Here is a 20,895-nt window from a genome sequence, read left to right on the forward strand (position 1 = left end):
AGTCCTGCAATCAAATCCCACTAGCCTTCAAAGTTTGATTCTCTAGGAATTCCTCCTCCTGTTGCCAGATGCCCAGGTTGGGAAACCTGTTGTGTGGCTCAGAATCTTCAGTCCAGTGGGTGGACTTCTGTGGTGTAAGTGTTCTCCAGTTTGTGAGTCACCCACCCAGCAGTTATGGGATTTGATTTTATTGTGATAACGCCCCTCCTACCGTCTCATTGCGGCTTCTCCTTTGTCTTTACATGCAGAGTATCTTTTTTGGTGAGTTCTAGTGTCTTCCTGTCGATGATTGTTCAGCAGTTAGTTGTGATTCCGGTGTTCTCAGAAGAGGGAGTGAGAGCATATTCTTCTACTTTGCCATCTTGAACCAACCTCTTTGCTATTTTTTAAAATTTATTTTGGTATTTAGGAACGTTTACATTTTTGTTTTAGTGATTACTTCTGCATTTATACCTCTCATAGTGCCCTTAGTACTTCCTCTTTTTTTTCCTTACTTAACCTTTTCAAAAAACTGTTCTGTCTGTTCTAAATGATATCCTTTGACTCTCATCTATTACCTATACAACATTTAACCGTAATAGTCTGCCTTCCCCTTTCTCCTCCCATTTTGTTAATTGTTTTCTTTTTTTCAAGTTTTAAGTCTTTTTTTTTTTTTTAGTGGAAGAAGCAAATTTTTAAAAATTGAAATATAATTGACATATAACATTATATTAGTTCAGGTATACAACATAATGATTCGATATTTTGTATACATTGCGAAATGCTCACCACAATAAGTGTAGTTAACATCTGTTACCTTACATAGTTACAGCTTTTTTTTTCTTGTGATGAGAACTTGTAAGGTCTACTCTTTTAGCAACATTCAAATATGCAATACGGTATCACTAATTATAGTCACCATGCTAGTTGATTTCTGTCTACGTTATAAGAGCATGGTATTTACACTCTATTCTTCCACGTACAACCCCACACTTGTTTTAGCCTTAACTCTACAATTAAATCTCTCAAATGATCATGATCAGTCCTTTTGCCAGTTTCTGCTTAGTTGGATAAATTGAGTAGATTCCTCCAGGAAGTATAAATGTGTACAGTGTTTCCTAAGTTCTTGAATATTCAAACTAATTTTTTTATACCTTTGATATCTTAAGGACAGCTTGGCTGGATATAAAATTCTTGGCTTGTTTTCTTCCCTTGAATTTCTTGAAAATAGTGCATTGCATTGCTTTGCTTTGTATGAAACTCTTGAGAAGGCTGATGCCGGTCTAAGTTTCTTATCTTTTTAAGGAATTTGATTTTTCTGCCTGGGAACGCTGAGGATTTTTCTGTCTTTAAATTCTAATATCCTTATTAGGATATTTCTTGGAATTGGTCATTTTGGGTCAACAACCCAGGTATACAATGCTTTGTTTCAATATGTAGATTTAAATTTTCTCTATTTCCAGAAAGTTTTCTTAGATTATGGTTTTAAGTATTAGTTCTGGCCCAATTGTTTTGATTTTCTTCTCAGGAGCTCCAATTATAAATGTATTTTAGGCCTTATCTGCCTGTCTTCTATTTCAACTACTTTCTCTCTGTTCTTTGCAAATTCTTTCTTTGCCTTATTTTTACTACCTTGGTTGTTTTCCTGTCTTTATTCACTGCCTCTTACTAAATATTAATTTGAATCTATTCTCCCATGGGCACTTTGTAATTTATTATTCACTTCTGAGTAGTTTGTCTTTTTCCTCAATTTCTTTCCTGTGTTTGATAAACTGTGATTGCATTTCTTTTATTTGTCTATTTCTGGTCTTAGTTTTTAATCTTCTGATTTTAGGTGTTTTGTTATATGTCTGAATACTTGTTTGAGGATACTTAATTTAGTTTAAAATGTTATATATATTTTCTATTTCATAGTTGATCTTTTTAGGGAAGATGCTTCATCAGCTGAAATGCTGCAATATTTTGTTGTTATATTTTCTTTACAGTAGCTTTGTGGACTTATTTTTTTCTGTTTCACATGATTTGTAGACACAATTATTAGTGCAAGAGCATTCTTTTCTGTTAGTGTAGAGAAGGGCAGTTTCTTTAATAAGTAATAATGGTGAGGTAGAGGGGGAGGTAGAGAGATTGGTTGGCATAGCTTATTTCTGTTTGGTTTCTGCATGATCCTTAATTTTCCTCTCTTACTGCCTTCTTCCCTTCATTGCCACATCTCAAAGGGCACCATCCCTTCTCTATTTATCTGATTCTTTCCAGTGATTCTTTGATGCTGCCACTTCCAGTCCTACCTACTTTCAGGTCCTTTCCCTGTACCTGGAGTCATGGACTACCAAGTCCCAAACCTGTGTGTAGTGTTTTGGCTTTTGGTGTTGGACTTTCTCTTTCGAGGGGTGATTTTGTCTATATTTTCTCTATGTAGTGCTCTCCCTTCTCCTTTTTTTCCGCAACGCGAGCTCTGTCTAATTTTGTTACATATTTCTCTACTTTCAAGTAATTTGAGTTTCATGGTATTCTCTGTCTCCAAGTAATGCTGAAGGTGTGGACGTATGTAGCATTATTTGTTCTCCTTTTTGTTTCCACGGGGTTTTAGGAGGATGTGTGGGAATGTTCAGATTCACATTCAGAACTTCTAGATCCAATGCTTTTGAAGATATTCAAAGATATATTTACTTTAAACTGGTTGAAAGAAAACAAATACTTAAAGCAGTTGCTGGGAACACATTACGAGGTTAGTCTGTAGTCTAGATGCCTGAAAAGAGAAGTTGGTAAAGTGGAAGGAGAGAATATCCTGTTCCTCATTTAGGAACATGGCAACTTATACTTTTTTTTTTTTTCTGAGTTAGAGGGAACTTAAATATTGGGATTATCTTTATTTGGCCTTTTCTTTGTGGAAGTAGGATGAGAGAAAATTTTTTGACTTGGGGTGAAAATAAAGGAAATTACTTTAGATATAGGTAGCTGGTAGTTGCATAATTAGTGCTTTCTAAACTTACCTCAAAGAAACACCTGGGGAGTTTGTTTTTTAAAAAAGAAAAAGATTCCCAGGCCCCTCCCTTGGGAAGTCTGATTCATGAATCTGTGTTTTTAACAATCACCCTTAAGTAGCTCTTATCAGCTACATTTTTGGAAACACTGACATAAGTGATTCCCTTAACTATCACCTCCTCACCTGAAGCATAGTGTGAAGCTGAGACAGTAAAGGAGTTTGGCGCCAAAGGGAAGTAGGTCAGTGCATGAAGCCAGGGTTCCCTATTTGTGGACAGTGGCAGAAATAAACATGAACACTTGTTAAATCTAATGAGAAAATGGGTGTGTATGTAGCTTAGGTTTCTAATTTCCTTAAACTTACTTTTCTAAATATAGGGTAGAATGTGTGTAAATTTAACTTTTAATGCAGATAAATTCTGTTGTGGAGAAGTGAAAATTCAAGATGAAATGAGAAATAATGTTTTGTGGCCTGAATTGTGTTTAAAGCATTCTCCTGCTACCAGAAATGCTTATCTTGAATGTAAAGTCAGTTCTTTAAAAGGCAACTCAAACAGACCTAATGGGCAAAGTTATAAAACTAAGTGTTCAGGTGGGACTAAGGTGGAATAAGCATGAGGCAAGGAAGGGTTTCGGGCCCTGAGTGATGTCATGATGTAGCATAAAGATAGAAAGCTGCTTCCGTGTAAGTAGAGATGTAGGCAAAGAAAGGGTAAGAAGTTTGGTATGAAGGGGAGTGCTAATTCAAAGATTCTGAACAGGAGTTCTGTCTGCAAGGAGACATTTTTTCACTCAAGTCAATGATTTTAGTCCTCAGACTAAATCTTCTTAGAAGAATCATTTAGTCTTCTTTCCATCTGGAAATGCCATATTTTAAGTACTGCAGACTGATGTTCAATTAACACATGTTTCTGACCATTACCTGTCTTTGTAATGCCTATTTATTCAAAGCATTGGCTATAATTTTTTTTGTTTATAAAAATATTTTTTATTAGTCTTTGACATTAAAATGCTATTAATCATAAAATAAGAAAACATTCTCAACCTTCTGGCCCTTTGCTTCTGGTTGAAACCTTCAGGGCATCTGTCCCTTTGGGGCTGATGATGGTGCTGGCCATGGTGCTGCCTATGAAACTGTCCATGGTACTGTTCTAGCATTTGAGATTATAACAGCTTGGTCTTTTCTGTTTAGGAACATTGACCTTAAATTAAAATGCATTTGAAAACTATAGTCAGTAATGATGATATTTTAATACACTTATTCAAAGTTCTTGATATAAGGATGATGCACACATGTATATATACACATGTGTAAATGCATATGTGTATATATATGCATACATATATATGCATTATGATATTATGGAATTGTTTTGGAGTCTTTAATGCACAAAATGGTATTATATTGTGCACATCTTTCTGAAGTGTACTTTTTTCACTCGCTATTATATTTTAATGGACCATCTATCTTTATTAAATATACATCAAGTTTTAATTTTAATTGCTATACATTATTCCACATTATGAATATGCCACATTTTATTAATCATTTCCCTACTGATCAGCATTTTTTAAGTGTTTGACTATTAGAAATAATGCTGCAATGAACCTCCCTATAAATCTCTTTTTAGGCAAACGTTCAAGAGTCTTTCTGGGACAGACACCCGGAAATGGAATTGCTGAATCAACTTATTCCTTTTCACATTAATATTTCATCCCATAAATATCTTCATTATTTGGGAAACAACTAAGCTCTCTTGCGTATGAAAGTTACTCGAAATGTAACCTGTACTTTCTAGGAAATGTTAAAGAACAAAACACCCAGAAGTGGAGGTCAGAGAGTATTCTGAAACTTTCAGCTGAGATTTGAACTTATTCTTCAATCTTCAGTGAATTTCCCAACCCTCACCCTGGCTTTCTTTGTTATTTTGCTTTTGAAAATGTTTATCTTTAAAATATGTGTGTCCCCTTTATTATGGCAAACCAAAGTATAAAAATATGATGACTCAAGCAATTTCATTCAGAGGATTTACAGAAACTCCTTGGACATTCTTCAAGTGGCTAGACTATAAGAGATAAGTTTAGAACAGAAATTGAGTATGAAAGGACCATAAAGATTTATCTAGGCAGTCTTATTTTACCGACAAATCAAGGCACAGAGAGTCTTCTGGTTACTAACAGACTCTGTTGAAACACACAGACTCCAAAGTCCCTTTGTCTTGCCTCCTGTGTTATTAGCATGGAGACGATAGGTATTTTGCTGCTGTTGTTTCATTTAAACAGTTCGTGAATATATTAAGCATCCTACAGACACTGTTGGGTGCTGTTAATACAAAGAAGAGCTAAAAACCTGGCCTTTGTCCTGTTATACATGTAGAACTTACTGTAGTTCCCTGCATATCATAGGTGCTCAGTAAATATTCCTGTAGTATTAAAAAAAGAGATGTCACACTCTGTGTTGCTCTGGAGGAAATCCCTCTAGTAAACATTTTTTTTTTTTCTCAAGGTTTTTGTGTCTGTGTGTGTGTGTCCTACATTCTAATTTGTTAGGGCAAAAGAGCCCACACACCTCTCACCTTAGCTCTTTCTTGTGTCAAACAAAAATCTTGTTTGGAAACAGTATGTTATGCCAACTCCACTGGGACTTCCCATTGTCATTTTGTCCTCTGTTTAATGAGAAGGAGGAAGATGCAGAGGCTGTGTAGGGAGGGCTGTGATTTCCCTAGAAGAGTCGGGTGAGGGGTGAAAGTACAGGAGAGTGCTGTTCAGTATGTTCTAATTAAGTCAGAGGGAAGCACATCTCTAGTGGTTATTATTATTTTTAAAAATCTGTGCCTATGTGTCCCTCCAATGAAGGCCATGTAAAATCCCCTTTTGGTCAAGTTCTGTTATAATTCATTTATATGAAACTTTTAGTTACTTGAAGCACAGCAAGTATTTGGTGTCTCTGTGATTTAAAAAATGCTTCTTTTTTTCTCTAGTGTCCTTATATACATTTGACAAAGCCAAACAATGTATTGGCACAATGACCGTCGAGATTGATTTCCTGCAGAAAAAAAGTATCGACTCTAACCCTTATGATACTGACAAGATGGCCGCAGAATTCATTCAGCAGTTCAACAACCAGGCATTCTCAGTGGGACAACAGGTAGTTTTAAATTTTCTTTCATTTCTTTCATTTATAGACATTCTAATCTCTGCAGTTGTGGAAAATTAATTCTGTTTTTTAAAAACTGAGAGGCGCTTTGCATGTGAACAGCTATATCTAAGATGAGTGATAAAAAGTGAGGGAAATATGTTTGCTGAACCTCTAGCAGTCTGTTCAGAAAAATTCTAAAGTAGCTTTTAGGTTACAGCGTCATATATAATTACAGCAGCTTTTCTTTCTGTAAATTTGGAAATACTATAGACATACATGTCTCAGATTTCTTCTTTTCTTATTGTGGGACATTTGTCTCTGGATGTCTTTCTCTTTTACTGATATATTTCTGTAGAAAAGTAATTCTTAACTTTTTTGGTTATGAACTTCTTTGAGAATCTTAAGAAAATTGTGTGTGTGTGTGTGTACGTATATGTGTGTGTGTGTGTGTATATATATATATATATATATATATATATTTAGTTTTTTTCATGGAGCTTTTGAAACCCAGATTTTCTTTTCTTGAAAATGATATTTACATTGCTCCCTTTTTTTTGACTTCAGTTAATATCATATTGTTTAACCTCCTAGGAAGAAAATCTGTTCTTTTAAAATTTTAGTTAAAAAATGTATGAGTTCATAAATTGCTGTTTGTACACATAAATAATCACTGCTCTTTTGACCTCACCATTACATTTGTCTCGTTCTCTATGACTTTTCTTAATCATTCCTAATTCCTTCCTCCTGCCATAGCTCCATAGCAGCTGTTCTCAAACTGTGGTCCAGAGACCTGTGGGGGTCCCTGAGGCCCTTTCAAGGGGTTTGTGAAGTCAAAACTATTTTCATAATAATATCAAGACATTATGTGCCCTTTTCCTCTTATTGTCTCACAAGTCTACAGGGGAGTCTTGTAGACTGTGTGACGGGTATAGCATAGCACACTGACTGCTAAAGCAGACACGGGCGTCCAGCAGTCTTCCATTGAGCAAGAAATTAAAGAGGTTTGCGAAAATGTCACAGTGCCACTCTTCCCATTTATATTTTTTTATTTTGGAAAATGGAGGGATTTTTTTAACAAATTAAAAATATGTTATTAACACATAATGTACTTAATTGTTTTTTGAAAAATAAGTTTCTTGTTCTAATTTCTAATACAGTGACTATCAAGAGATATAATCCATATAAACAAAATTTGGGGGGTCCTCAAAAATGTTTAGGCTTATATATAAAGGGATCCTGAGATCAGAAAGTTTGAGAATCCCACCTTATAGAATTCTGATCTGTAATGAGTTACATAGACTGTCTTTGCGTCTCTCACATGGGAAGGTCTGTAAGATGGGGAATGGGAGAAGTGGTAGAAGGAAAGACCTGTGGGAGTGAATGGAGTGTCATTATCTGGAGAAATGAGACTCTAAGGATTTGGATAAACCATACATCATAATATCAAACTTTCACAAGTGGAAACTCAATTACTGGTAGACAGGAAAAGGATATTATTGTTTTTAAAAGTACTAGAATTGTAATGAACCTCAGAGGTTATCTTGTCTAACCTCATTTTGCAAATGAGGAATTTTATTTAGGTCCAGCGAAGGTCCATGACCTTCTCAGCCAGGGGTGTAGCTGAGACAAGAACCTATTAGTCAGTGGATCAATTAATTAATTAAATGCTTATTGAACACCTAGTATGTGTTCAATAAATACTATTTTAGTATCCCTGTGAATCTGCAGTGAACAAAATAAACAGAATTCCTACCCTCATAGAGCTTACTTTCTAGTTGGGAAAGACAGAAAATAAGAAATGCCACGTACTGTTTAGTACTTTGATGTCAGTAAAATGGGATGATGCACTAGAGAGCCACTGGACTGCTACTTTGGATTAGATGGATTGAGGAGGCTCCCCAGGATGGCAGAGATTAGCTGATAATTTGTTGACTTACCTGTGCATTGCTTTGCTTTACCATAGTCCTCCTGGATGCCTACACTTTCTGACTGATAGTTGTGCTCAGATTGCCTGACTAAACTTCATTGTTTTTACCTTCTCCATTAGCTTTTGTATTTTAATAGAAAACGCTTTGGTATTTGTAATAATTTAAAACCCAGTAACATGCAGATGTCTATAAACCCATGAAACAAAATCCTCCATAATACAGAGAAGAAATAAATATCTTACTTCAAATCATTTTTCTTAGTATTTATTCTCATTCGTAGTAATTAGTAGTGGCAGGACTGACAGTCAGTTTTGTTTATTATATTTTTGTTATACCCCAGTACCTAGAAGAGGGCCTAGCTTGTAGAAGGTACTCAATAAATATTTGGTGAATGAATGACCATTCAGAAGCTGTCTCTGCACTTGAATGACAGGCACTTTGTATTGGTTGTAGAAAAGCATTATTTTAGAGTCACACACCCAGGCTTGCATCCTGGCACTGTCGTTTACTGTGACTCTAGGTCCCATTGTTAGCCCCTCTCTGGATCTCAGCTTCCTTCCTAGTAAAACTGAGGAATACTTTCTGTTTGCAAGAGAGTTTGTGAGTATTAATTACAGAACCTCCTGTAATGTTTGTTTGGCACACAGCAGGTACTCAATAAATGTTAGTTGGTTATGGTAACCAATGGTTACCTCTCATTGGTTATGTGGGTAGTTTGCTCGTGGTGATACACAAGAGAAAGCTGCTTGCCTGCATTTGGAAAACATTGATGATGATGTGAGAATCAAGCCATTGAATCATGAAGTGATTTTTCTCCCCTTACTTCTTTTCTACATAGCTTGTGTTTAGCTTCAATGAAAAGCTTTTTGGCTTACTGGTAAAAGACATTGAAGCCATGGATCCTAGCATCCTGAAGGGAGAGCCTGCGGCGGGTAAAAGACAAAAGGTATGTTTTATTTTTAATAATCTTTATGATGTGCATTATGCAAATTAATATAATTTTCCTAGCCATTCTCTCCCTCAGTGATTTCTTTTATATTATGTGCTCTTTCTTTTTTATTTATTTATTTATTTATGTATATATGTATGTATGTATTTATTTATGGCTGTGTTGGGTCTTCGTTTCTGTGCAAGGGCTTTCTCCAGTTGCGGCGAGCAGGGGCCACTCTTCATCGCGGTGCGCGGGCCTTTCACTGTCGCGGCCTCTCCCGTTGCGGAGCACAGGCTCCAGACGCGCAGGCTCGGTAGTTGTGGCTCACGGGCCTAGCCACTCCGGAGTATGTGGGATCTTCCCAGACCGGGGCACGAACCTGTGTCCCCTGCATTGGCAGGCAGATTCTTAACCACTGCGCCACCAGGGAAGCCCCTATGTGCTCTTTTTTTTAAGATAGTAGGGGAAAAAATTGCTTTTCTAGCCAGCATATTTATTAAAATATAGTGTAAAATATACTTATTTGCAGATCTAATAGTAATTTGAAATTTGTATACGTACTTGTAATTCTGGTTGAATGCAAGTGATATTTATTGTAAATAAATAATAAGACAGGTGTTATCAAAAATATATGTGTTGAAATAAAATAGGAATAATAGAAGGTAATTATGACTGAAGTAAATGTAACTTAGCTGATAGTTTGGAAGATTTACTTTGCTCAGAGAGACCTCATTTCCCCTTTGTTTTCTGCCTTGCTTTGAGAAGTCCAGAAGTCTGCTATTAGACTAACTACTAATTACTGTCTTTCTATACAGATTGAAGTAGGACTGGTTGTTGGAAACAGTCAAGTTGCATTTGAAAAAGCAGAAAATTCATCACTCAATCTTATTGGTAAGATTTACAGTTTTTAGAAGATTCTGAGTAAAGTGGGACTATCTCTATTATAACATGTGACTCAACTTCAGTGATTTTTAAGCGGGGAAGGAGAATAGGGACACCTCCCTTGAGGAGGCTTATCGCAGAATCATGGAGTGTTTCATATCTGTCAAATGTGATGATGTAGAAAAGAATTTAAAACCTTCACTATGTCAGTGTTGTCCAATAGAAATATAATGTGAGCCATGTATGTCATTTTTAATTTCCTAGTAACTACATTAAAAATAAGGGAAAAGATACAGATAAAATTAATTTTTAAACTTTTAATATTGAGATAAGTTCAGGCTTACAGAGGTTCCATAAAAAATAGTTCAGAAAGTTCCTGTATACCCTTCACCAGCTTCCTCTGATGTTAGATCTTAAATAACCATAGTACAGCCACCAAAACTAAATTAACGTGGTTCCATTGCTACTAACTAAACTACAGACTTTATTTGGATTTCACCAGTTTTTTCATCATGTCCTTTTTCTGTTCCAGGATCTAACTCGGGATTCCACATTGCATTTAGTGGGTTAGTTTCCATAGTCTTCTCCAGTCTCTGACAGTTCCTCAGATTTTCATTGTCTTTCACGACCTTGAGAGCTGGTCACTTATTTTGTAGGATGTCCCTCAGCCGGTTGTGTGTTAAATGTGATACTAGCATCACATCCATTACTGATTGAGTTAAATGATGAATGTGCAGGTAAAGAGCGTCTTTCCAACAGATTCATAGTTCAGTCCTACTCTTGTACGTTAGCCCTACTTTTATTATATTAAAATAATGCAGATTGATCTCTACAAATAGTAACTCACCAGAATAATGATGCTGTTAATTGTATAGTAATTCTTATTTTTGGTTGACTTAACTGTGTTATGTCTAACCCAGTACAAGGTAGAGGATTTTCGATGGTTGCACACCATTATATCCAAAGTCATTTAACTTCAAATATGTGGCCTTTCTCTTGATCCATAAATTATCATTCCTCTCTTATTGTTTTTTCTTAATTATAAAATAAAATATTTAGCTCATGAAATATGGATACTCAAAAATAACACACTCTAAAATTTTTAAATTTGATTATATTTTCATACTGTTTTATAATTTGTTCTTTTTTGCTTAGCATATTTCAAGCATCTTAATAAATACACTTCTACAATATAATTTTTAATGACTATACATACTGTTTCATGGATGTAGGCTATATCATAATCTCCTATTATTGATCCAATACATTTCTGGAGTGATTTCTTTGTATATCATATTCTGTACACATTTTGTTAAGGTATATTATCCCAAGAGAGTCGCATGACTTTCGTACAATGTGGATATTTCTAAGTAATTCATGCAAAGGTGTGATAGTTTTTTTTCCGTGGGAAAGTAAAATTGTGTAGTGATTTAACATGCAGTAAATTTGACCACAAGAGGGCAGTAGAGTGTAAGAAAAATATTTTTGATAGCTTCATAAAGGAAATGTTTAAGTCCACAAAACTCTAACTATACAACTAGCATCTTTTCTTTTTCTAGGGTAAACTTTTTCTAATGTGACCTTTTATTCCCTAATTAAAAAAAAAACTATAATATTACTTTCTTTTTTTTGTTTATAGTGGAATGTACTAAGGCACTTTTATTCTTTGTGTTTGAGATAGTTAATGTGGTTCTCTTGAGTTACTTTAGGGGGCACTATGACATTTAAGTTAGATAATTTTCATTTGTGAAAGAATTTGAAAACATGAATTTTGAAATCATGAAAGACTTTAGGATGATTTTAGACTTTTGTGTGCAGATGAAGAAAAACCAAAAATAAGGCATCAAACTTAGTGCATCTTTTCAGACTCAGGGGTTATATTCCCAATTATATACTTAATCTAGATAAATATATGTATTTTTAAATCTTGCTCTAGGAACCTTGAGGGACTGCTAGATTTCAGTTGCATTTCTGGCAACTAGTGTTTTCTTCATCAGACATGCACATGGTGTTTCTTCTAATCAACCAAGTTAGTTAACTTGGTTAGGATTAAGAGGTTAATAAGACCAGACTCCACGGATTGACTGCAGCATGAGTTTAGCTAGTCATTTTGAAAGTGTTTTACTGACCCTAAATGGGGACCAGATAAAGTAGTGAATATAGCAAAACTCATCCTTCTTAGAAGTCAGCTAAGAGCATGTTGTTCATCTTTGTATAAGGGTAGCTTTTCTTTATTCACTGAGGATACCCAGGGAGTTCTGTCTTTTTACATTTAGTGATGAGGTTCTTGTCTCACGTTTGATTGTCTTTGCTTGACACAGGCAAAGCTAAAACCAAGGAAAACCGCCAGTCTATCATCAATCCTGACTGGAACTTTGAAAAAATGGGAATAGGAGGTCTGGACAAGGAATTCTCAGATATTTTTCGACGAGCGTTTGCTTCCCGGGTATTTCCTCCAGAGATTGTGGAACAGATGGGTGAGTTTAAAAAGGAAAATTTGATAAAATCTTGTATTGTTTTTTAAAGAAATGGATGTGATAAAGTCTCTTTTCAGTAATGTTTTGAAATTATTTTTCAGACCTGACAAAGTATTTTTAACTTTAAAAAAAAAGTTAAAAAAATCTTTGAAAGTATTAGGATTTTTAAAATTACATTTTAATTTTATGGGGAAATCATAGAAATATTTGTGGTTGCTTGATTTTATGTATTCAAGTATATTTTTCTATAGGACATATTTAGAAATTTCATTTTATTTATATATTTATGAATTTTTTAATAGGGCATATTTAAAGATTTCATCTGACTTTAAAGATTCACTAGAGGTCAGATTTACCCTGCTGAATAGTCATTACCGATTAGACTATGGGCGTTGTTCTAATATTAGCTGTTGTTTCTTTTTATTGTACTGTTGTATTACCCAGTTGGTGCATCTTCATACCTAGTAAATGGATACTTGACATGTTTTAAATTTGTGCAAAAGGACAGATGCAGGATAGACGTTGGAATTTCCATGTTGCGTACAAAGAAATGCACTAGTCATTTATCACTTTTTTCTTGAAGGTTTATTTAATTTATCTGTGTGTGTGAAATGGCTTTATTTGCCCCGGTGGAAATGCTGTCATGACTGTTTTCATATCCATATCATAGGTTGGATTGGAATGTGAGCAACAGAATATCTGAGAAAGGAATTTATAACATAACAGCTTCTGGCAGACTATTAGTATTAAAAACAGTATCCAAAAAAACTGAAGGAATACAAATATATTACTCCCTTCACCTCCATCATTCTTTATCTTTAAATTGCTACTGGGAGATAAAAGTATATTCATCATGGTGGGGATAAGAACTGCTTTCCAGGCACTAAGTGCTTGGTTCTATCAACCTCCTATTGTTGGTAGCTTTTCTGCCTGGTCGCTCACTCTGATAAATTACAGGCACATCACACACCTGTTCACTGGCTAAAGGTCGAGTTTGGATTTGGATTAAGAGAAAATGACAGAGACCCTCATCACCTGAGTTTTATACACCTTGAAATGGCAATAGCATACTTTTCTATCTGAAAGATACAAAGGCCAAGTCCATAAAAAACAGAATTTTAATTTGGAAAATAGTTAAAAATATGGTAGTTCACTATCTTGGTAATGTGTATTTTGAGGCATAATAAATCCATAAAACTTTTAAATAAAGACATGGAAATATTGTTTAAGTATACTTGGGGTATAAGCAGAGATTAAAGGGTGATTCCAAATGTTCTAAGTTATTCTTGTGGAATATTTTTACTAGTTTTCAAGCCTGAGCCCCATATAGAAATAGTCTAATGATTGTTTCTTTGAGCATGTATACTCTTCAGCCAACAGTAGAAAAAATACTGCTTCCATAAGTTATATCTTTTAATTATAGTATAAGTATTTTCTCACGGTTTAGAAACTTTTGAGGATTCAGTTATTCAGATACTAGTTTCCTGTTTGTGCATTATCCAAACCCTGCTCATTAGGGCCTCTGTCTGAGGTTGAGGAGATAACACATAAAGGAGTAAACTCATTTCAGTCTATTTGTGACTCTGCCAGCTGTTGAAGAGTTTGAAATTAAATCAAAACAGATTTGGAATTTCTGAGTGACTTTAATCTGTTTTTGCAATCCATATTGAAATTAGTTGAATTATATAGTATGCTTTTTGTTGTTGTTAATGTGCTTTTTGACCAGGGACCTTGAATTTCAGTTTTGTTGGTGAGTACTACTACCCAGAACCTTTTCTTTTAAATAAATCTTTTATTTAATTGCAACATTAACCATTAACTTGTTTTAGGCAAACAAAGAATTACTATATTTTATTTATTTATTTATGGCTGCATCGGGTCTTCGTTGCTGCGCTTGAGCTTTCTCTAGTTGCAGTGCGTGGGCTTCTTACTGCGTTGGCTTCTCTTATTGTGGAGCATGGGCTCCAGGTGCACGGGCTTCAGTAGTTGTGGCACGTGGGCTCCGTAGTTGTGGCTCACGGGCTCTAGAGCGTAGGCTCAGTAGTTGTGGCGCATGGGCTCAGCTGCTCTGTGGCATGTGGGATCTTCCCAGACCAGGGCTCGAACCCGTGTCCCCTGCACTGGCAGGCAGACTCCCAACCACTGCACCACCAGGGAAATCCCCAGAACCTTTTTTTATGGATTTACTTTTCTAATACTTTTATACTGATTTAGTTAGGCATAAATGAGTTCTTTTTTTTTTTTTTATGTAGTAAATTTTTTTCTCTTTATGGCTTTTTGCTCTCCAGAAGCTTGTGTTATCAATTTGATTTAAAAGACATTAAGTCTAAAGGTACCTTGGCTTTTGAGCTGAACTGAAAGACATTTTTTTCTTTATTCTGAATGAAGATTCTCAGTGTCCTTATGCTACTTTTTTTATGGTAAAATGGCTGAAAAATAATTCTCTTGCTGTGCACGTGTCATTCCTTATTTTCCAACAGAGGCTTCTTTTTTCGTTTGAATTTCGGGGGAATTACATAATAGACTATTTCATTGCCTTCTAAGTACAGTGTGATTTTAAAGTTCTCATTGGGCTTTGATAAAGGTATATAAAAGTACAGATTGCTACATTTAATTAAAAATGACATTACAGGGACTTCCCTGGTGGCGCAGCGGTTAAGAATCCGCCTGCCAATGCAGGGGACACGGGTTCGATCCCTGGTCTGGGAAGATCCCACATGCCACGGAGCAGCTAAGCCCGTGCGCCACAACTACTGAAGCACGCACACGTAGAGCCTGTGCTCCGCATCAAGAGAAGCCACCGCAATGAGAAGCCCGCGCACCACAACGAAGAGTAGCCCCCACTCGCCGCAAATAGAGAAAGCCCGTGCGCAGCAACGAAGACCCAACGCAGCCAAAAATAAATTAATTAATTAAAAATAAATAAATAAAATGACATTACATGTGTCCTTTTTTATATATATCCTGTGTTCTTTTACCCTGCCGGGTGGGAACAAAATTAGCTAATTTTTTTCCTCATTCTCTGTTAACTAAATAGTCAACCTATATGGTTGTGGGATCTCACTGGACACTGGATATGATTGGTTAAATCAATTCAAATGGAAAAAAAAATAGGGATTAGAAAAGAATAATTAACGTAGCTTATGGGACTATTTTATTTTGTTTAAGCAGAGAACATTTTTACTTTTGGCTTGAGACCAAATCATTGTTTTTACAATGGAGTCTAGAGTTATGTCTGCTTTGTAAACAGGAATCTTAACTAAATGAATCTTTTTGCCTGTATATCAAAGTTTCAAGTTCACAAAGTTTGATAAATTTAGAATTATCTTCTGTCATTGTGTTTATGAGACTGATAATTGTTAAGTAATATAGTTCTTTCCTTTCGCTTGAAAAACTTCTTGTTGCTTTTGAAAACTGCAAATATACCTTAAGTAATACAGAGTTTTGCCAGTGAGATACAGAGAGACCAAAGGACTAACCAGAGGCACACATTTATGCAGAAAAAATAGGGATCAGATGAGGTAATACACATGAAATAAGTGTCCTAGAGTTTCCAAAATGTTAGTTTCTCTCTTGAAATACATTCAGGTATTTCCTGTTTTTGTTGTAACATTTTTATAGAATTAAAGTCAAGGAAGGCCTTAAAAGGGAAAAGAAGAAGTCACATACAGCCAGCCCTATAGAGAATGGAAGAAAGGTCATATGTAGAAGTATGAAAAGGGATTACTTTGGGGGGATATCAGTTTAGACTTTTGTTGTTCTTGTTTTAATCAGTGCAACTATTTAATCAGTGTAACTAACTTTTTCTTTGTCTGGAGCAGTTGGACTCACCCAAACCCACATGGGGCAGCTCTTCCTTGAAAGCACATGAAAGCATTAGCAAGGAAAACTAGACCTAAACCTTGCACTTAGCGGATGCCCTCAGCAATTTAGTTAGAATATCCTCCAACGCCTACAATGATAGCCGTTAAGTTAGGAAAGACCTTAAATCATTTGTGGGATAATATAGAAGTACCTTTTGGGTCCCAGGATAGAAATGTGGGCATCAAAGACCAGCATCTGGAAGTATGGGTGAATAAACTCAGCAGTCCTTGAGTGCACCCAGGTGTCTATGGCATATGCATGCACTCCTGTTCAGACATTCACCACGCTTATTCCCTTGTGTACAGTTTTGTGCAGAGTGCTCTGGATAAATAATTGATTACCTCAGTTCTCATTGTAGCTCTTTTGTTGGAAAAGATAGTTTCCACAAAGAAACTTCATTTTTTGGCATCCCTGGCAGTTACCTCTAAACTGTAAATGTCAGAGCAAAAACAACAATAACAATTTTTTTTCAAAGAACAGTGAAATAATTGTTAAAGAATTAAAGAATTGTAATATAATTTTAGGACTAGGTTCACATGTATCCAAGGAAAGGGGCTTTTGCAGAAGTTATCTGTATTAGAGCTGAAAGGAAAAGAGTGTAGAGACTTAAAGGCCTCAAGCCTTGTCCTGTCTTTGGGGGGACCTGTACCTTGTAGATATGCAGGCTGCCCAGTGGGGAGGAAAGCCACTGGTTAGAGTTTTGTATGCCCTTTCTTTGAAACTGACACTGTTCTTTTTGGTCCCCCCTTTTGTGCCTCCCTCTCTAAGTCCATTTTCAATCTGTATTTTTAAGGTTTCTTTTGAAATTCTAGAGGAAAGCAACTCATTTCTGATATCACAAGTGAAACTGCAGTTACTCTGCAAAGTAGAGCTTCGGAGAAGATAAGGAGCCTTTCAGTCACATGCAGACATCTTTCACATGCTAAGAACAGTGCAAATAAAATACAGTGGAAGAAAGGGCACTAAGGTTTTGTACATGCCATATTTGGGAGAGAGGGAGTTCTTGCTAAGATTAACATAAACACTGACACTCTTAAAATGCATTTTCACACCCCCAACTCATGAGGAGAGATTGCAATTTACATGGTGGTTAAGACATCTTACCGAACTCCAGGGCTCTGTAAAAGGAACCCTAAGGCTAAAGAGCTTATCTGAAATTTGAAAAAAAAAAAAAAAAATGAAGCTTTCTGACATTCATCTTTTTTCCTTGTATTAGTCATAACTTGCTTTTCAGCTATATTTTAGGTTTTGAATGCCAACCTGACATCTGTTCAAGTCTGCCTGTAATTTATTAAGAAAGGAAAAGAAAGCAATTGCTCACTAGTTAGAGATGCAAAACTTACCCTTTCTGCTTTTCCACAGAGTACTTATAGATGATACTTGAATATGAAGAATGTAATAATTTAATAATTTACTAATTCTAACTCAGGTTGGGGAATTTATGTTTTTGTTTTTTTTTTTTAATTAGAAGAAGAAAATGGCCTTATGATCATGTGATTCCCAGAATCTCTAGAGCAGGATATAGAGATAAAGCAGACACCCTAAAAATACTATGGGTGCCTTTTAATAAACTGAAAAATTTAACCTTGAATTAATTTTTCCATTGGTTTTAATTTTTCAGGTTAAATTTACTTACATTTGAATAGAAATAATGTAGTTGTGCTTATATCTCAGAGTCAAATTATATGTAAATTCAGTTGGCATTTTTTATTTATAAACAGACTTTTAGAGTGATTTCTTTCTTTTGGGGAGGCAGAGCTGTCTATAGAATCACCAATGGATTAGATTTGCTGGCAACTACAGTTGAGTTACTTATAAATCAATAATCGGGTCACTATGAAGTTGAAGTCTAAGTTTTTACCTAAATGTCCACCAGTAAGGAAATGATTAAATAAACTATGCTGCATCCTCCCATCCTCATTGTGGAATAGAGTGAAGCGAATCTTAAAATGGTATAGCTCTAAATGTACAGATATGTTTTAGTAATTTAAAAAAACTGAAGTAAACGCATTACAGAAGTCCATATGGACTCACATTAAATTGAAAAAAATTGTTTACTTCTGTGAAAGGGAATTTAAGATGGAAATAGAGGGAGATTTTTGTTCTTTCACTCTGTGTACCTCTTCTCTGAATATTTAACTGGGATATTATATTTCTACTTGTGTAATTAAAAAACAAACAAAAAGGTACTATCACAGGCTGTTTCTGTCTTGTGGCGGCTCCCCTGACAGCACAGCAAAGGAGCAGGGGGACAGATATGACCCGTTCCTTTCATGAAGTTTCAGTGGAGGAGAAGAGGGTGAGACCTGGATCCCCAGGGCTTTAATTGCAGCCCCTTACCGAGCATAGGCAGACGTGCCTGTCCTTTTCTACTAAAAGATAAAAACAATTTCTTGATGTGTAACAAACTACCTCCTCCAATTACTTTTTGCATTATAGAATGGGTACAAGTAGTTTGTATTCCCTCCAAACCGTGAGAACATTTGCATCTGAGTGCTTAAGCAGCTGTGGAAGCATTAGAGAGGAAAGAGTGGGAGAAGGGAAGGAGGGAGAGCAGAGTTTCTGACGTGTGAGGAACTCTGCTTGAATTTGTTCAGTCTTCAAAACCTTTCCACTGAGGAACCTAACTCATGTGACTCCTAAAGTGAAATGGTTGGTGTTTTTTTCCATTTTATTCCCATATTTAGGTGGTGACGATGATGTTAGCTAATACCTATATAGGGCCAGCACCCTTCTAAATGCTTTACATATATTAACTTATTTAATCCTCACAACAACCTTATGAGGCAGATACTATATTGTCCCCATTTTATGGAGAGGAAACTGAGTGTCAGAAAGGTTGAGTAATTGGTCCAAGACATATAGCTAGTAAGTGGTGGAGTCACATTTGAACTCAGGCAGTCTGGCCTCAGAGTCCATGCCGTTAACTCTTTTTTTTTTTTCTATTTATTTATTTGGCTGAGCCGGCTCTTAGTTGCGGCATGTGGGATCTTCTTTTCGGCAGGAGGGATCTTTAGGTGCGGCATGTGGGATCTAGTTCCCTGACCAGGGGTCAAACCTGGGCCCCCTGCATTGGGAGCGCAGAGTCTTAGCCACTGGACCGCCAGGGAAGTCCCATGCTGTTAACTCTTACATTGCTCCTTTCTCATGAAAGCCCATAACATAAAACCGTTCAAATGGGCTTTCTCAGCCCCACTTCTTGGGGACCTCTGAGGTGGTCTTTGAGGGAGCTGGAGCCAAGAGCTTTGCAACTGTGACACCACTGACATCTTGAGCCGGATAATTGTCATGGGGTGCTGGCTGTCCTTTGCACTGTAGGATGTTTAGCAGCATCACTGGCCTCTACCCACTAGATGCCAAGTAACACTCCCCATCTCATCTCTAGTGGTGACAACCAGAAGTATCTCCAGACATTGTCAAACATCCCCTGGGGGCAAAATCACCCTTGGTTGAGAACCACGATCTAGTGCAGTCCCCTGGCTCCTTCTCTTTACAGATGCAGAAACTGTGGCCCAAGGTCACTAAGCAAGTCACAGGCAGAACTAGGACTAGAACTTGGTTCTCCTGGTCCAGGAACCAGGAGAAAAAGAGGAAAAGGAAATGACTCACTAAGTTTGTACAACTAGTAATTGGCAGAACTGGGTTTGGAAATCAGGATGTCTGGTTCCAGGGTCTGTATTCTGAACTGCCCCTCCGGATATTGAAGAGATCTAAGAATCAAGTAGTCAATAAAGCCTTGAATTTTGTGTCAGAGAATATCCTATGATGAGTACATATGTTCCACGTTTGCCTTTCTTCCTGAATTAATTCTCAAGGAAATTTACAAAGCTTTCCATATATGTAAAGGTTGTGAGAACTTAGACAAAATAGGTTTGGGGGTGAAAAGGAAGGGAGGAATTATTAAAACACTGAAGATCTATAGGTCTGGCCTCACCCCCTACCATTTCCTATATGCACTTATAAATGACAGCCTTCAAATTCAGAAATTATCCAGTACTTTAGTGATTTGGTAGAATTCTACATATTGAGTATATATAGAGATAGTTAATAACTACAGAAATCTGACCTTTGCATTTAGATATCAGACAACTGTTTAAACTTCTCTGGCCTCTCTTCCTCTGCTAAAGAGTTAAACTACCTCCTCCTCCTTCCTCTTTGTCATCCTCCTTTTCATCTCCTTCTCCTCCTCTTCTTTTTCCCCCTCCTGCTCCTCCCCCTTCCCCCCACCCCTCCTTCTTCCCTTTTTTCTTTTTAAGAGTAGAGGTATTTTGTAAAATCTCAGATTTCTGTCAAGGCAGTGAGGGTATTGACTGAAAGCATAAAGATCTCTTTATCTGTTTGGGTTTTAAAATTTGAGTGGACAAACTGTCTCATTTGGGATTCCTTTTTTTTTTTAAATTTTATTTATTTTTTATACAGCAGTTTCTTATTAGTTACCTATTTTATACACGTCACTGTATACATGTCAATCCCAATCTCCCGATTCATCCCACCACCACGCCCCCCCCCACCCCCCACTTTCCCCCCTTGGTGTCCATATGTTTCTTCTCAACATCTGTGTCTCTATTTCTGCTCTGCAAACCAGTTCATCTGGACCATTTTTCTAGGTTCCAAATATATGCGTTAATATACAATATTTGTTTTTCTCTTTCTGACTTACTTCACTCTGTAGGACAGTCTCTAGATCCATCCACGTCTCTACACATGACC

The 20,895-nt window shown here is 36.3% G+C and overlaps 1 protein-coding gene across 3 annotated transcripts in view; it reads left to right on the forward strand.

Moving 5' to 3' along the window:
• The window catches only part of NSF (N-ethylmaleimide sensitive factor, vesicle fusing ATPase), a 161,542-nt gene that overhangs the window by 39,546 nt on the left and 101,101 nt on the right, over window positions 1–20,895 (forward strand). For all 3 annotated transcript variants that reach the window (XM_036836863.1, XM_036836864.1, XM_036836866.1), the window contains exons 5-8: window positions 5,946–6,112; window positions 8,870–8,977; window positions 9,778–9,853; window positions 12,166–12,321. In XM_036836863.1, coding sequence (XP_036692758.1) covers window positions 5,946–6,112; window positions 8,870–8,977; window positions 9,778–9,853; window positions 12,166–12,321 — 507 coding nt within the window. The remainder of the gene's footprint in view (window positions 1–5,945; window positions 6,113–8,869; window positions 8,978–9,777; window positions 9,854–12,165; window positions 12,322–20,895) is intronic.

This window comes from Balaenoptera musculus, chromosome 20 (genome assembly GCF_009873245.2).
Source record: "Balaenoptera musculus isolate JJ_BM4_2016_0621 chromosome 20, mBalMus1.pri.v3, whole genome shotgun sequence".
NCBI classification, from domain to species: Eukaryota; Metazoa; Chordata; class Mammalia; order Artiodactyla; family Balaenopteridae; genus Balaenoptera; species Balaenoptera musculus.